The sequence below is a fragment of the Montipora foliosa genome, chromosome 6, assembly GCF_036669935.1.
Source record: "Montipora foliosa isolate CH-2021 chromosome 6, ASM3666993v2, whole genome shotgun sequence".
Classification (NCBI taxonomy): Eukaryota; Metazoa; Cnidaria; class Anthozoa; order Scleractinia; family Acroporidae; genus Montipora; species Montipora foliosa.
The window spans coordinates 6,691,480-6,708,979 of NC_090874.1; the positions used below are offsets into that span (position 1 = coordinate 6,691,480).

The 17,500-nt window shown below is 39.1% G+C and overlaps 1 protein-coding gene across 1 annotated transcript; it reads right to left on the reverse strand.

Moving 5' to 3' along the window:
- Positions 1-1,356: 1,356 nt before the first annotated feature.
- LOC138006514 (dehydrogenase/reductase SDR family member 7-like) lies at positions 1,357-14,123 on the reverse strand. The gene is made up of 7 exons (XM_068852878.1): positions 13,802-14,123; positions 9,380-9,501; positions 8,653-8,845; positions 7,884-7,930; positions 6,665-6,784; positions 2,850-3,058; positions 1,357-2,644 (listed from the first exon to the last, which is right to left on the reverse strand). The coding sequence occupies exons 1-7, from the start codon at positions 14,070-14,072 to the stop codon at positions 2,584-2,586; spliced, it is 1,023 nt and encodes a 340-aa protein (XP_068708979.1). The 5' UTR covers positions 14,073-14,123; the 3' UTR covers positions 1,357-2,583.
- Between the last annotated feature and the right edge of the window lie 3,377 nt (positions 14,124-17,500).

Consider the following 17,500-nt stretch of genomic DNA (forward strand, 5'->3'; position numbering starts at 1 on the left):
ATACTTCGCTAATGTAAGAGCAAGTAAAATTCCTCAAGATCAATTGAAAGTACTGCTGAGTTTATTGCTGGCAAAACGAGGGGGCCGATGAGGTCGACTGAGAGCTAAAGCAGCCGAAGATTTCGTTGATGATTCGCCGGTTGAATTCAAACTCACATCGATCATTTAACCACAAACTCAAGCTCGTATCATCTGGAAACTTCGCACAGACGTTTTAAGCACTGTTATGTAATTTCTGTTTTCTTAAAATCAGTGTTTTTGGGATGTCTAATGCTATTTCCCCGCAACTATTAACTTCGCATAAATTATATTTTGAATTTACGTCACAGACACAAGGGAGTTTAAGATCTACGACGCCGACGTCGACGAAAACGTCACCTCAAAATATAACTTGCACTATCGTAAGTTTCTCGCGGTTTGGCCACCTCGTTCGCGTCTTACAATGTGGCCGAAGTATCCTAAAAATAAATTGGTACGAGCGGTTTCAGAGCAAAAATAGAGAACGAAAGATTCACATTTGAACGCTCACGTTGTCGTCAAAACCTCAAATTTGGTGATTTCACCATAGTTAGTAGAGATTTCACGTCGTTGTTGCGCAGAGAACCGCACGAATATGAGCTAAAATGCGTGAGCACGTGCAGCACGATTATTTTTCCTGTTTTAACCAATGATATTGTTGTTTCGTGGCGTTCTCGTCGACCACCGCGTCGTAGATCTTAAAGTCCCTAATAGGGAGCTTACGAAACGACGACACCGACGGCAACGACGACGCTACAAAACAATAGGTTTCGTGAGCAAAAACAATGGCTCTGCACGCTCCGCACGTGCGTTTTACATTTTGGTACATTTCTTTGCCGTCATCTCCTAAATCACGTCGTGAAATGACCAAATTCAAAGTTCTGTGGAGGACGTTAGCACATGACGATGAATTTTCAGTTCTCTCTCTACGCTTCCAACTCGCTCATACCAGTTTAATTCCTCGACAGTTACTACACATTTTAAACGCGAAACGACATGAAATAGCTTCGTACTGATATAAATAACGCGAACTTGTATTTTTAAACGAAGTCCTCGTAGCCGTCGTCGTCCTCGTTTCGTAAGCTCCCTAATTATGTACGCAAAACACGTGCCGCATATTAATTCAGTCGAGTACAAACGCATTGCATTGTTAAACTTGTGAGTCTTTGACGTCATTTTCTCCTCGATCCATCTCTCAAGATTTTAAAGTTAGTAATGGCGGACCATTAAATAGGAAAATTCCACTTAAAATAAACAAGTGTCTTTGAAATCAAGGATTAAAACTTGGGTCACTTACTGTTTAGTTAACATAGTTTTGAAATCCAAAGCAAAATAAGATTTGATTTTTTGATCATAGTACCACTTTAATTATACGTTTTTTTTCCGTAGGTTCATTAGCATAAAGGTTCATTTAAATTCAAGTGTCTTGATCATTTTTTTAACTAACTCGGGCGTTTCTTGATCTGGCCCCAGTTGTTCAAACGATGTATAGCGCTATTCAGCGGATAAATCACTATCCAGTGGATAAACACGAGCAAAACCAATTGAGTTATACGCTGGATAGAGCGAGTTTCAATCGAGTGTCGTAAAACCAAAACCAAAGTAATTACTTTGGCCAATCAAAAAGGACGAAGACAATCCAGCAAACCAATCAAAACTAGAAGTAATTACTCGTAGCCGACACAAAGCGCGGGAAAATGTGCACGCGCAAGCGACGATTGGTTTTGGTTTCACTTCTGATTGGTAGGGAAAATGGCGCGAGAACTTTCAACCAATCACTGAGTGAAGTAAATGCAAAACCAAAGCAATTTGCTAATTACTTTCGACACTCAATTGAAAACCGCTCTATTGATTTATCCGGTGGATAGCGCTATCCACCGTTTGAACAACTGGGGCCTGTAGTTTACAACCAAAAGGGGGTACTCCGATTGGCTAATACCCGAATGAATCATTAATGAGTTTGAGACCTTCAAGTCACTTGAAAAAATTGGGCAAGCATGGAGTCCTGTTACTAATTGATGAAATAGCTGCCTTTTAATCAATAGTCGGTGAAGTCCGCAATCATAAAGAGAAGCCTTCATTGCCATTTGATGTGCTGATGCTGATCGGCCAACGCTCGGCTCCATTACTTTCCTCGGCTTATGATTGGTTGCCAGAAGAGAAAAAAATGTCTTAACACAGATTTCCAGTTAAGATATATTGAACAATCAAGTGAAGCTATGATCCTAGCAGTTGTTAACGCAGTTTTACCAATAGCGTAGAAAAGCCTAAAAAATTCAGGCCTTCACAACGGAGTTTGAACCCGTGACCTCGCGATGCAGGTACGCAACTCTAACCAACTGAGCTATGAAGCCACCAATGTTGGGAACTGGTCATTTGTGGGTCCAAATGTTCCCGTGATGAATGAATCGATGAACGAAATGATACATGAAGTAAATCATATATTGAACTGCTCGGATAGAAGAGACTCTTCGCAGCCCGGCCAAAGCAAACCAACAAACCAAGCAACCAAACAAATGCCGGATTCAATTGAGAGTAAATTGGGACGCAAAGCGAAACAGCTCCCTATTCAGATTCCATGTTTATCAGTGCCTTTATCATGCTTATTGAATATTTCTTGCATAACCTACAGAGAGAAAAAAAAGAGAGAGAATATTATTTTAATCTCACTGAATAAGACTACCGGAACATTCACAAAATGGCACAAATTGGAGACGAGGAAATATTGAAAGACCCTTTCTTCCTCAAAAATATTTCCAAACTATCCAGAAGTATTTTTTCTAAATTAAAGGTTAAATAAGTAAGGACAATTTCTCCCAATCAAAACACACCATCTAGTCAGGTTTGGAAGATATTGGTTCATATAGTACGACAAAAGATATGGGTACTCTGATATCCACACTTCATCCAAGTTATTTGCCATGCCCACCACCATCAACTTTGCACAGCGCTCAGTGGGCATTTTTCTTAATGCTTTTCCAGATCCACCTTTCCTTTCAGCTTTCCAGAAAGCAAAGAATGAAGGAATGTCTTTTAAGCTCTGCAAGAAAAAAAATGCGAGGCCTGTCAGAATGCTACTGGAGTTACTAATGAGGTATGAGACAATTTTTTTGCTAGTTGGAAGTTCTCCAGTGGCTCATTTTTACTCAGAATACCTGAAAGGTATCCGAGCCATAATGCAAGAACATAATGCAAGAACAACAAGTAATATGTAGATTTAGCCAAGCCTAAAAGCGGAGTTCCCGTTTCTAACTCCAGAAAGCAACATAGTGTATATGGATTTTGGACTGCAATTTCACAGTCCAACTTTTTCGCACTAAATGTTTAGCAGGTGAATTGTAAACAACCGAGAACGTGTGACAGATTTGTACGTGACAAGGGCGAGGCAAACGTCATCACCTAAACTAGTCAACTTGGTTCTTTACTGTACAATAACTAACTGCACAATATCGCGGAAAACCTGCACTCGTTTCGTGCGTTTTCTGCACAATAACTAATACAGCTGCATAATGAAATGGAAATAATAGTCGCAGGTAGGAATCAAACCTACGTGTATCTACTCTCAATGTAAAAACTAGACTGTCCAACGAATCGTTTCGAAGCTTTGAATATCTTGATGCTTCCTTCATTATCGTCGTTTATCGCCCACCTATTTCAGCTCGTAACTCTGCTTGAAGAAATAGTCAGTTCCGTGCAGCGCTGAACTTCTTATTCTGGGCGATTTCAATTTTCACGTCGACGTCGCTGATGATAATAACGTTTTCAAGTCCACATCTGGTAACTAGTCATCTCGCCACCAGAAAGACTCGCCACCAGCAAATTCGCCACCAAGAGGAGTTATCTCGCCACCATGACGTTGCTTAATTTTTAAGTTAAACTTTACCGAGTTTGTCTACTTGATGTATCTAAAATTACAAGGTAAAGTCAGTTACATGCTGGACTGACTCACGGACAAAATATGAAATAGGAAAGACATGTAAGCTTTCCTCTCCACGAAATTAACTTAGTCGAAAATGACGGAAGTATTAAAGTCTGTATCACCATGATGGAACAGGAAGTCGTCGATGATCTGCAGTGAAGTTCGATCCTTGTTGAGTTGTTTGAGTTGCTTAAGCTGTAAAGTGTTTCTGTTAACATAACTGAATCAAAAACGCCAACAAAACAATGCAAACTCACTAACGTTGCTTGTGCGGCACGCAGGAAAGGAGGTAAGAGTTTTTCAACGTCAATAGGGTATTGTCTCAAGACTTTAATTATATGCCTCCCTAACAAATTTGACTTACAATAACACGTCAACGTATCTTCGCACGTTTTGGGACATACTCTTAGACTTAGTCATCACAAGATCTAGCATAGATGGTGATTTTCTTAACGACCTTCGCATTTTTGAGCAGCCTATCTCCGATCATAAGGTTATTGCGTTTCATCTTAAGCTGCAAAAGCCATTTAAAACACGCAAATGTAAAACTATCCTTTCTCGTCGACTAAAGAACTTTGACTTTGACAAAAGTTTAATGACATAATATCTCAATCAGAACTGTTACACAACAACTTCGTTAAACTCCCTCACAGCTAGGTATGAGACTGTCCCCCTAGATGTTCTTGAACAACTGGCACCATTAAAGACACTCCATCCCAATGCACCCTAGCTGGTACACCGACGAAATAGCTGATGCTCGGAGACTACGACGAAGACGTGAGAGGGGGTGGCGATCAACTAAACTTGATGATGACAAACATAAATATCTGCTACAGTGTGATGTTGTTAACTAGCTTCTACGTAAAAACAAATGATCGTATTATTCCATATTAATTGAGGAAAATTCAAGTGACACTAGATTTTCAGAGCTGTCAATAAATTTCTCAACAACAACGCTGATCAACTTTACCCCACATCTACAAATAATGAAGACCTTGCTAATACGTTTGCAGAGTTTTTTTAGTCAAAGATTGAGCGTATTCGCTCGCAAATTGCAGATCAACATCAGGGAACGATTTCTCCAACATCTCCAGTTTATGAGGAAAGCATACATTTCTCGACAAGACTGTCTTCATTTGAGCCACCAGATGATAGTAGCATCTTGGATTTCATCAAGAAAAGCACTATAAAGTTCTGCTCTCTAGATCCTCTACCTGCAACAATTATGCGAAAATACTACCCTATAATAGTTCCTATTTTAAAGAATATTGTCAATTTGTCACTCACGTCTGTTATGATGCCTAAAGAGCTCAAGCTCTTTGACCAGGAAATATCGTCTTCTTAAGAAACCTGTTCAAATTTCGTAAATATCTGACAGATGAGGACTCTTCTAAAGTTGTACATGCTTTTGTAACTACAAAGCTAGATTTCTGCAAACATCTTTACTTTGGTCTGCCCAAATATCAAGTTAACAAAATGCAGAGGGTTCAAAACACAGCTGGTCGACTAGTCACTCGTTCATCCAAGTATGATCACATCACCCCTTTATTACAGCAACATCATTGGCTTCCTATTTCGTATGGCGTTCTTTTCAAAATTTTACTGCTTGTTCTCAAAGCTCGTCATGGACTGTGTCCTGGCTATGTCTCTGAACTATTACAGGAGAGAAAATCATCTCGAGTATTGTCGTCAAGTTCTCTAGGACTCCTAGCAACACCAACATCAAGAACAAAAACATGTGGAGATGGAGCATTCTCAGTCTGTACACCAAAATTATGGAATGGCCTGCCTAACCACGTCAGGAATGTTGGAATACTGTCTTTATTTAAAAAGAATCTAAAAACATATTTATTTTGTATATTTATTGACAGTTATTGTGTTCATTTCTTAATTAATTTTAATTAATTTCTTATACTTATTGTAAAGTCCATGAGAGGTTTTTGATATGTACGCTCTATAAATACTGGTTATTATTTAGTAGTAGTAGTAGTAGTAGTAGTAGTAGTAGTAGTAGTAGTAGTAGTAGTAGTAGTAGTAGTAGTAGTATAGTAGTAGTAGTAGTAGTAGTAGTACTAGTAGTAGTAGTAGTAGTAGTAGTAGTAGTAGTAGGAGGTAGTAGTAGTAGTAGTCGTCGTAGTAGTAGTCGTAGTCGTAGTAGTAGTAGTAGTAGTAGTAGTAGTAGTAGTAGTAGTAGTAGTAGTAGTAGTAGTAGTAGTAGTAGTAGTAGTAGTAGTAGTAGTAGTAGTAGTAGTAGTAGTAGTAGTAGTAGTAGTAGTAGTAGTAGTAGTAGTAGTAGTAGTAGTAGTAGTAGTAGTAGTAGTAGTAGTAGTAGTAGTAGTAGTAGTAGTAGTAGTAGTAGTAGTAGTAGTAGTAGTAGTAGTAGTAGTAGTAGTAGTAGTAGTAGTAGTAGTAGTAGTAGTATAGTAGTAGTAGTAGTAGTAGTAGTAGTAGTAGTAGTAGTAGTAGTAGTAGTAGTAGTAGTAGTAGTAGTAGTAGTAGTAGTAGTAGTAGTAGTAGTGGTAGTAGTAGTAGTAGTAGTAGTAGTAGTAGTAGGAACTATTGGTCACCTAGGTCGCTAATCCAGGGTCTAAAGCGAAGTGTTTCATTTGTCCGATAGCTCTACAATGTCATATGATCCCATGTTAATTCATGCTGGCAAGTTCCTGGCTATTAAATCCGTAAAACGTCATTAGCAACCAATGTGTACAAAACAACATGTTCTCTTACCAAATTAATGTCCTTGGTGAAAACATGATCAAGGACGTTTGATTCAACTGGACCAGGACACACCATCTGGACATTAATGTTGTGCTCTCCCAATTCCAGCCGAGCAGTATCAAAGAAGCCCTGGTGAAGTGAATAACTATTTTACATTTTTTACATACAGCATACATGTATGATTAAATAGGTATATTTATGAACTCAATGATAAGGATTCATTAAGGTACATGTAGCTTATCCTCTGGCTGCTTTTTTTTGGTTCTTGCCAAGTTCTGGATCAAAGATTGGCAACGGATGGTATCCCAGAGTCACACAGAGAAACGAGATATCTCGAACGTATAACAAAAAAAGGGCATTACTAAACCACGAAACAGCGACACTAAGCACCCAAACACTTCAACAAACAATTCACTGAGATTAAGATTAGGATTCAGATTAAGACAGAGATTAAGAGCAATAACGTTTTAGGCCTAATTAACCCTAAAAACGAGATTTAATCTCAAATCCCACCTTTAGCCACATTTTACCCTGCAGATACATATACGCAGGTCTTGGTTGCTCATCAGCGATAGAAATTACCTCTGACTTTAAGGTTTTGCCCCCTCCTTGGAATATCCGAAAGAAAAGTTTTGCTTCCAAGCAATGTATAAATCCCAAAAATTTAATTAAGCAAAATCAATTTTGGAAATAACTTAACGTGATGCTATATGTAAGTAGCAGTGCGGATTTTGTTAGCCTCCCTGGTGTGTCTAATGGTCATCGCAAGCACCTATGAATGAGGAGTTACCGAGTTTCAACCCTAAATGGGGTACAAGTCTCCCTACCATGAACAGTCTCAGGAGCAAAGAAAATCAGGATGACTCAAAGCCGAATCCTATACTTTGTTCTCCGAACAAAGTAACAATTTATGATTACTAACCTTGTTCTCTTAGGCTATACTGAATATTAATGTTACAGCACTCTGTTTTTTCTAACTCACTTTTATAATAAGTCCATTGCACTTTGCACTCTGTCCATACATTGAACAGTAAATATGTCAAACATGGTATCTCTCCAGCAACTCATTAAGCATACTCTGTATTACGATTTTCTACTCAGTTTGTAAAGACACTTTCAAACATTCCGTTTTATCATTTTACCCTGAACTCCACCAAGGAATTCATTTTCCCAACAATATTATCAATATTGTGAAAACGATACTACTCTCTCTAATTCTCTCACTCACATGCAATGCAAATTTGCTGGCTGAATAAGTAGATGAGAAAGGGCTACCTGTCAAGAAAAGTTTGAAATATTCAACCATTAATTTTTCCTTAAAATGTTTTTACTCCAGCTAAACCTATGCTTTGTGTCAGACTAATACGATAACCATAACACGTCACAATTTTTTTAAAAGTGCAAGTAAGGAATTCTGAAATTCAGTTTTTCTAATAAAAATGCTGTTATGGAAAATTTTCACAAAAATTTGATTGCTCTACACATGGTTTCTCTGGTTTTAAGTTATTCTTTAGTAGGAGATGAATCATTTGTCTGGTGGATAACACCATTCACCTGTTAAATAGCCAGGTTCAGCTGTTACATAACTTCACAAATGGAACATTTTAAGGATGCTCTGAATCCACTCCAGAAAATGTTCCTAACTTTGCAGAGTTTTTTTCTTAGTGTGCTAATCACTTTCCAGCAATAAAAATTGGGGTCCATCGAGTTCATTTTGAGATCGAAGAATTTAAAGGTAGAAAAAATAGGGCATTTTTAGATGGCTCTTTTATTGCCATGGTGACCTCTAACGCCCTTTTAAGGAGTACATATTGTTCAGCAATTATTGGTGTTTTATTATTGTGGTACCATAACATAATTTGTCATTAACCAAAACAGTGTTGTAGAGTTAATCATCTACAAAGACATCTCCCTGGTTTGAGCCACCTTAATTCTAGGAAAAGGTGCAATAAACCTGGACCATTTCATCCATAAGACTCAGTTTACTAAATAATTACCAAACTTTCCTGTACCACTGCTCACAACAACAATGTCTCCTTGCTGTTGCTGTATCATGTGTGGGAGAACTGCCTTTGTCAAAGAGATGGTTCCAACAAGGTTAAGATTTAAGAGAGCTCTGTCTACTTCAAGGGGTGTTTCCTTGATCCAGGAGACTTGTCCTCTGGCTCCATTATTGACCAAAATATCAACCTAGATAGGAAATAAGGATAACCTTTAAAACCTTTGCTAATTTTACTTTGAAATGATAATGCATAAAATAGTGTTTCATCGAAAAATAATTGATTTGAACTCACCATGGAATACGGACAGGGAAAGATATCCAAGCAACTATCACATACATGTACAATTGTACAGTCATTGTATCACATGGACGTTCTATTCCTGAGCATGCTCAGTTTGCAAATGACAAATGTTTGTGGTATGAAAACTTGAAGTGATAATGACACTTCAGTCTTAAGTTACACTACTAAAAACCAACCATGATTTAATACCCACAAAGGACAGAAACTCCACCAAATACCATGTCCCCTTAGGTATCCATTGCCAATAGTGCGTTGGTTCTTAAACATCAACCAGGTTTCATAAACCTAGATCATATTATGCACTGAGGCAGGGTCATTTCAATTAATAATATTATTATGGGCCGCATTCCGCAATTTCAGAATATTACATTACTGTTTAACGAGATGAATGCATTTTCCCGAGATTCTCAAGCTGATTTACCTTTCCAAAATGTTTCATAACATCAATAGTAAGGTTTCCATGTGTCTCAAACTGCAGCAAGTCCAGAGGAAGGACAAGGATATCTCGATCTTGAAATGATGGATAAAGAGCACTGGAAATAGCTGTAAAAACAATATACAGCAATAATATTGTTAAGCAAGACCTCTGCTCAATGTTTTTAGTGCAAAACAGTACACTGTGTTGCCTTGCTTTTCCTCTGCAAGAATGATAAGGAGAAAATACCAAATAACAAGGGGTGTTCCTTCAGTCTTTAGATCCTACAACTCCTTGATTTGAAACTCCAGTCAGATCTTGTATTTGGATGACTAGTTCAACAGTGTAACAAAATTAATGTGTTCCACTACTGTAACTATGGATGGTCATGTTTACATTTGTATGAGTATGGGCTTTTCAGTTTGTTTCACCAGTTATCCTCATCATCAAAATAAAAAATAGGCAGGCGATGCGTACATGTGATAGTGCAGTAACGTACACAGCACTTTATTCCATAATTGTCAATTGAGATGGGTTTTGTTTTCCAGGAGATTCAAGGTTTGTCTTTGTGTAATATGCAGCTCTAATTGTACATGGTATTGTTTTGGTACTATAAATCACAGGAGTGCCATGGTAGATGTCTTAGGTAAATAGCCGGGCCCTGAGAATACATGTGGTTACTTGTAAAATACTAAACCCAGAAAGACTGAAGAAAGTAAAAGGGAATCAAGATACATTGGCTTTGAGGGTGACATGTTACTCATTTTCAAGTTCCCTTCTTTGCACCTCAAGTTTAAGCGTGTCTGAGATTTTGACACCTTTCCAAGACAAAATTGTACAGAAGTTAAGCGCTGTCAAGCAGGGTTAGTATCTGGATGGGTGACCTCAAAATGTACGACTTGACGTGTCAGAAACATAGCACCGAAAATTCTATTTTAACGTTCCAAGATGCGAACTAAGCAAGGTACAGATTTTGTTAGCCTGCTTTATACAAATCAAATATTGACAAAAAAAGTAAATAATTATTGATACACAGTATTTAGGAAGAGCAGAAGCAAGTTTACAGGAAGTGTCAATCGAGAACGAAATATAATTTTTGCCATCAGCAACAACGTTTTCGACATGAAAACAACATAAATCTTGAACCGTGAATATACAAAATTACCATTGGCGAAAAACATTTTGGGAGACTTTTGCTACGTTCAATTTTTCTATCGTACTTTTGACTGCTCAAGTAAATCGCAAAATCAGAAGTGACATCAATTCAGCTGGCCCTGTGATTAAGTTAAGTTACCTTGTACGTTTACTTGCACAACAAAGGATACATCTGTGTCAAAATGATGGCAAGACACAGGATTTTTGTTTTTTTATCTTCAAGTGTAATAAACTTTGACAAGAAATGTGCAAATTAAGCATAAAGATCACAATCACCCATCTCTTGAGGTTGACAATTGTTTCTGCAAAGTCCAAAATTTACTCTCCTAGATTAGGTTATTTACAATGTATCACCAGGTAATTCTATCGTTTTGGAAATAGCAGCTGCTTTATTATTCATCAGCGTCACAAATTCTTGCCCATTTTGGAGCTCATTTTGATGAAACTCAAGCACGCTTTCAACAGACCGGTTTATGTTCGTGAGTTACGCATGCGCTGCAGGCCTATTGTCACCACTTACACTCTTACACTCACACAACCCGGTGACATAGTGTGGGGGTTACAGCAGGTTTCATTTTTGAGACCTCGGTATACATGTATATAAGCATTTTAAGACAAACTAGTGAGTGTGTTTAAATGGTTTGACTGTTGCTATGGTAAGGTATTACCTCACAATATTGAGTGCATTTTCTTGAGCAATGACTGTTGTTTCACATGGCACCACAACATTGCTATTTGGTGATTCAGTGTGATAGAGTCATTTTCTATAAATAGGACAGTTTACTGAAAGCGGAGCTTGTTTGAACCACCTTAAAGAGGAAAAATAATAATAGTTTGTACTCTTTAAAACAAAAACAAAAAAAAGCATTAAAATCAGTTTTCCACACAAATTTGGCCATTTCAATGTCAATTACGAATTTTTTAATGACCAACAAAAATGTTCCTCATTTTATCAGCTTTCTTGGACCAAAATTTGACAAAAAACTGATGAGGCACGAATATTTTTGGATTTTTAGGAGTAATCAGATTAGCGATCAATGCGTACAGGCGGCGAAATACAAGATAGAAAAACCCTCAACTTGGCGCGCAACATTGTTTCGTTGCAAGTTTGGGTCGATGTCTGCAGTTTTTCACCTTGCATGATCAACTTGTTGCACAACAAAAACATTTGTTGCGGGTTGAAGACAGTTGTTGCGAAAAGTTGAGCGCGGATCTACTCTGAGCAACAAATTTTGGCTTTGATGCTCGTTTTTCATCAAGCTCACAACTTGTCGCGCAACAAATGTGCTCATGTACTAGCAAATCAACCAATCAGCGCGCTGCATTTCTTCAACCCGCAACAAATGTTTTTCTTGCGGGTCAAGTTGATCACACAAGGTGAAAAACGTGAAACATCGACCAAAATTTGCAACGAAACAACGTTGTGCGACAAGTTGAGGGTTTTTGTATCTCGTCGTTTACCGCCTCAATAAAATCAATAAAAGTGTCAAATTTGCGCCCCGTTGCTAACGGCAACCAGATTGATCACATTACGAATAATTAACCTCTGTTGGCCAAAAATCACCCAAATCACCGATTTTTCAATGGAACATTCATCCCAGAGGAAAAAATAATTCGCTGGACACGTAATCAAGGTAAATATGTAAGATTTGAAGCAAGAACAAGGGATTATTTTGAGCAAAAACACAATCCTGTGTAATGACAACAACACGTGGCGAGTTTACGGCTGCAAAAATAATCTTACCTTTTCAGCGATTTCAAGGCTTGAAATTCCATCAAATGAACCAAAATCCTTTTCTTTATCCTTTCCGATGCCTGAAGTGTTATTTTTTGGCTGAAAAACTTTAGTAAGCTCCGCGATTGGTTGAAATTTCGCCTTCGCATGGCTACAAACTTTTTCTTGAAGTAGAATGCCTGTTGTGTAGGCGTAACAAAAGCTACAAAGTCAAGTTTTTCAGGGAAACTGGGGCCATATCGCCCCAGTAAACACGCCAAATTTCAGAGCGATCGATCTATTTGGAATCCATTTGAGGTCCCCATGGAGAAAAAGATTTTGCTTTTGATTTTGAATTTGCTCTGTCTAAACACCAGCTGATTGTGCTTGTCAACAGCGGTGGTTCAGGAGTCAATGGGTATTAAAGGCTAAATACATTAACCCTTGAAGGTCCTTGAAAAGTTTTACTTTACTTTTAATAAACTTATTGCACTGTCTGGAGCAAGCACACCGCGTACCGGTGGCTCAGTTGGTTGAGCATCGGGCTGTCATGCAGGAAACCCGGCCGGATCAACACTCAGGATCTTAAAATAACTGAGGAGAAAGTGCTGCCTTTGTAATTTCATCTGCAAATTGTTAAACTTTCAAGTCCCTGTAGGACGTTAAGAGAAGAGTTGGGGATAAAGTCCCCGGTGTTGTGGCTGTCCTGTTCTCTCCAGCAGAAGTGGCCGGCTCTAAAAAGGCTTGTGGTGTATAAGGCCACCTAAGCAGAAACAGCCACAAGTCAAAAAAGGACTTTGCCGAGTGCTGGAACATGTAGATGTAAATGTACATGAATCATGTGCTATCTCGTGGGATCCCTTCCCATAGTAACAAGCTGGATTTTGTAATTATCATTGCTTTCATGAAGGGGCTGGACGAGAGTTAAGATTTATCTAAGATATACCAAATTTGTCAACTCAAAGTTGTACCTATTTGAAAAGATTCTTTCTGCATTGTATGTAGGATTCACATATGAAAATTCCTGGAACAAAACCGTTTATTCCCAACGGGTTTGAATATTGGGTACAACATTAGGGCCGTTTATACGAGAGAAAATAAACCGCGGCTAACTCTGGCCGCGGCTTACGTAAGCCGCGAACACCCCGTATAAATGGTACAAAATCTTCGTTCACGGCTTTCCTAAGCCGCGGCTTATCCTGGCCGAGGAGTTTATACTCGTATAAATAGTTCCTTTCGCGGCTTAAGTAAGCCGCGGCCAGAGTTATCCGCGGCTTATTTTCTCTCGTATAAACGGCCCTATTGTGTCAGCCTCGAGTCAGCCGATTTGGTCTTGCAAATGCATGTGGTAACAGGGCATTCTTTATTCTTTTTTAGCACCCTGGATGCTAAAGGAAAATTTCGCCCCTATCGCTCCCAAGCTAGTGTTCTTTTCTCTGGGTCCAAGAGGCGTATTTCGTTCCTTGCGAAACATATAAGCTTATGCAATTCAAATGTATCGCGATCGTACGTGACATGAGTAAATGATACGAATTCATGTATGATACAAAGCTTCTTACCGACGCATTTTTGCTTAACTCTTTCCAATTCGTCTTTCCTCCTTGCTGAAAGCACCAGTTTGCAGCCAGATTTCGCGAGTTCGTAAGCCAAATATTCTCCGATTCCGCTTGAAGCACCAGTTATCCAAACCACTTTCCCTTGCAACGCTACAGTGGCATTCTTGCCAAACAATTCGTAAAACAACAGCAGAAAATCGGCATCCTGGTATTTTGCAAGTAAGAAACACAAGAGAGGCAAGACTACGGCCAAAATCAATAGGGTACGACCCATCGCTTATAATTAACACCAAAAGACGAAGTGTAGACTGGTGTGCAGGGTCGGTTAAGGTCACATGGCAATGTAAGTACTCAAGCGTAACCAATAGATATGCGATTTGAAGTGCATTCAAAGGGGACAATGGAAGTAACACACTCTCTCATTACTGTCTTTTCCGTTAAACTTGTAGAAATGAAGATATCAAGTGGAACAACAGTCAGATAACCTAAAAGACAAGGGCAAATTAGTGAATATAAAAATACGTGCTCTTCGTAGACTGACTTTTAAAGCAAGCAACCGTGGACAATCTTCCTGTCGGTGTACGTTGGATCAGTGGCTTGATGTGATCAGCGTACTTTACAAGTTGAGAAACTAAATACTCTCGTCTAAATTCCCTAACACCACCTAACCCGTGCGAAACAACAATAGAAAAACATGACACAGTATTTGCTATCGTGTGCTAACTGGAGGCCGCACAGCCCCAAGAGTACAAAGAAAGAAAAAATACAGCACGCAAAAGAAAAATAAAAAATACCTAACAATCGAAGTGGACTCTCAAAGCAATCATCCTGAAGTTCAAGTTTTCGTTTCCAAACACGCTATTACAACTGCCGGAAATGTACGCTTCTTTGAATGAGGGAAGTTCCATCCAATCGACAATGAGAGATGCAAAACGTTCTCCATCTGGACAAATCATCGGCCAAAAGGGGGCGGAATGCCACAAAGGAACAATAAGAGAACCTGAAGCTTTACAGTTACTCATATGATGTAAGACACGCAAAATAAGACAGATAGGCGGACAGGCATAATTATTCTCCCCGTGCCAATTCATAACAAAAGCATCTATGCCTTCAGAACCTGGATTCCAAAATATAGACTTGAAACGAGGGAGTTTGGCATTCACATGATTTGCGAAACGATCTACAAAATGAGGACCCCAAACTGAGTCAATGTGGTGAAACGAAAGTGGAGAAAGGCCCCAGTCGTCTGAATCAAAAGTACGACTGAGAAAATCAGCCTGATCATTGTGCGATCTTGGGATCCATTCCATTTCGATCGAAATGCCATGACTACAGCAGATACTAAATATATACAAAGCTTCGGACTGCAAATGACCTTTACTACTTCCAGACGAAACCGAGGTACATTTTCATTGTCCGTAAACCATTTAACCGGGTTAAACCTGAAAGCTGGTTTACCAAAGAAAGCAGAACAAACTTGACTGCCAACATCTCTCTAAAAGTAGAGCTAGACCGCATTAAGAGGGGGGTAAAATGAGCGCACCGTCGGCTTCCTGGGAGAGTACTCTCTAGAGAGTAAAGGAACTTCCGACGTTAAATAACGTGTACCTTACCTTTACCTTACCTAGTGGGACCAAACACCTGACACTAAATCCAAGCCGCACTGCACGAAATAACCACCAAAACCAGAGTCACTGGCATCGGAGTAAACAACACCAACTGCGCTTGATTTAGGAGACATAACCTTACCATTAATAGAGTCAATATTGTTCAACCAAAAGGAAAGTTCATAACGAGCCTCAGGAAAGACGTGCAAGGGCTGATCCCAAGAGGATCTACATTCAATCGTTCCATAGCAGTTTCTTGTAAACAACCTGGTAATATTGCCTGCTGCACAAGCCATAGAAATAATTTGCCCTGTAAGTGAAGCAAGATCTCTGCCTAAAATTTGGTTATTTTGGAGACAAAAAACGAGGGAAGATTTGAGCTTATGGATGCGAAACTCAGGAATTTGAATTAAACCTTCGCCAAAATCTAAAATAGATCCCAGGAAAACTAACCTCTGAGTAGGTTCCCAAATTGATTTGTCGTCGTTAACTGTGAAACCAGATGAAGCAAGATCATGACGAACTGAATCGCTGAGAATTCTGGAACGTTCTACAGACATATTGCCTCCAATACCGTCATCGAGATACATTAAAATAAGATGTCCACGACCTCTCCGGTATTTCACCAATGGATGAACTACTTTGGTGAAGACATAAGAAGCTGAAGTCAAACCAAAAGGCAAAACCTTAAATTCGTAAAATTTCATACCTCCATCAGAAGAAGGCCACTTAAACGACAAAAATTTGAGATCAAACGAAGAAACAGACATCACCGGAAGAAACATTTGAAGAACTGTTCCAATTATTCGTACTTGACAGACTTCTTAACGATAAATTTGTTAAGCAAAGATAAATCCAAAATAAGGCTTAGTTTGCCTGACGACTGGCCAGCGACGTGTAAGAACTAAAAGAAAGAAAAACAGACAAATTAGCAAAGAAAATCAAGAGTAAGTGCCTCCAGCGAGAACACCAAGATGACTAATCTGCATAAAACACCTTCTTAAATACTCTTACCGAATCCCTTGATAGTTCATAACGACGAGAGCATATTTTTCCGCTAATTATTCAAAACGCGGAAAAATTCATTTTTAAGCAAGAGCCGTTACAGCGTAGATTTGATTTTAGTCAAATCTACGTTGTATCGGCTCTTGCTTAAAATATTTATTTCAAGAACCCTGCGATCTAATTGGTTCTTGGCGCTTTACCGTGCCTGTGCAGTGGAAAAACCGCGCCAAGAACCAATTACGTTACAGGATTGTTTGCCTCGCCCTTTTGGAACAGAAAATAAATTAAACTTACTTCTTCGCATTCGTAAACACTTTTGTTTGATACAAATCGATAATTTTCGAACAAAGCCAAAAGGTGACAAAGGCCAGAAGTGCTCCGTTGCGTGACGACATTAGGGACTTTAATGTGATCCACCTTCCCACACGCTTGCCGTGGGAGAACAGTTTTGCTGTTCCCAACCCAGCTTACTACATGTATTGCATGTGAAGCTGCCAATTAAAGGGGTGCTAAAGTTACCCGCTTAGTATGTTAGCTACGCCGTGCTGATGAGGTCCAGCAAGGCCGAAAAAGCAGTCTATGGCTGCTAATTGACCGGGTGAAATGGTTGTACGCATGCGTGATGTGTTAGCGTGTGTCACCTGGGGCCTGTTTATGGACTTATAATCTTAACGGAGAAGTAATATGTAGAGTTTCCGTTTACTGCGGTGAGAATTTTGGCGGGAAAAACCTTTTCATTCGAAAGCAAACGCTACAACAAGCTGCAAAATTAGTGGAGACACTTAATCTTCTTGGAGCGTTATTTAATTACCTATTATCTCCCATACTGCAGCCTCCCTCCCCTCCCCCCCCTTCCTTATCGATGTTGCTAGCAATGCAAAAAAAGTGCTGAAAACTTGAACAGTCAACATTGAAAGGGGGAGAGGGAGGGCGGAAGTGGGAAAGGTTGGAATTGTAGATACGGCGAGTATTGGTGGCTAGAAAAGGAGTGTCTCATCAATTTTGAGACCTGTTGCGGCAACTTCTATAAGCCCCCAAATTGTTACTTTTTTTGATTTTCGTCTTATGCGTGTGCATTTAAGATTTTGCT

Coding starts and splice junctions, on each gene's coding strand:
- LOC138006514 (XM_068852878.1), bottom strand. CDS start 14,072: ATGGGTCGTACCCTATTGATTTTGGCCGTAGTCTTGCCTCTCTTGTGT. Junction 7,931..8,652: donor CAGTGGTACAGGAAAGTTTG/GTAATTATTTAG, acceptor TTTTCTTGACAG/GTAGCCCTTTCTCATCTACT. Junction 3,059..6,664: donor TCACCAAGGACATTAATTTG/GTAAGAGAACAT, acceptor TTTTTCTTGCAG/AGCTTAAAAGACATTCCTTC.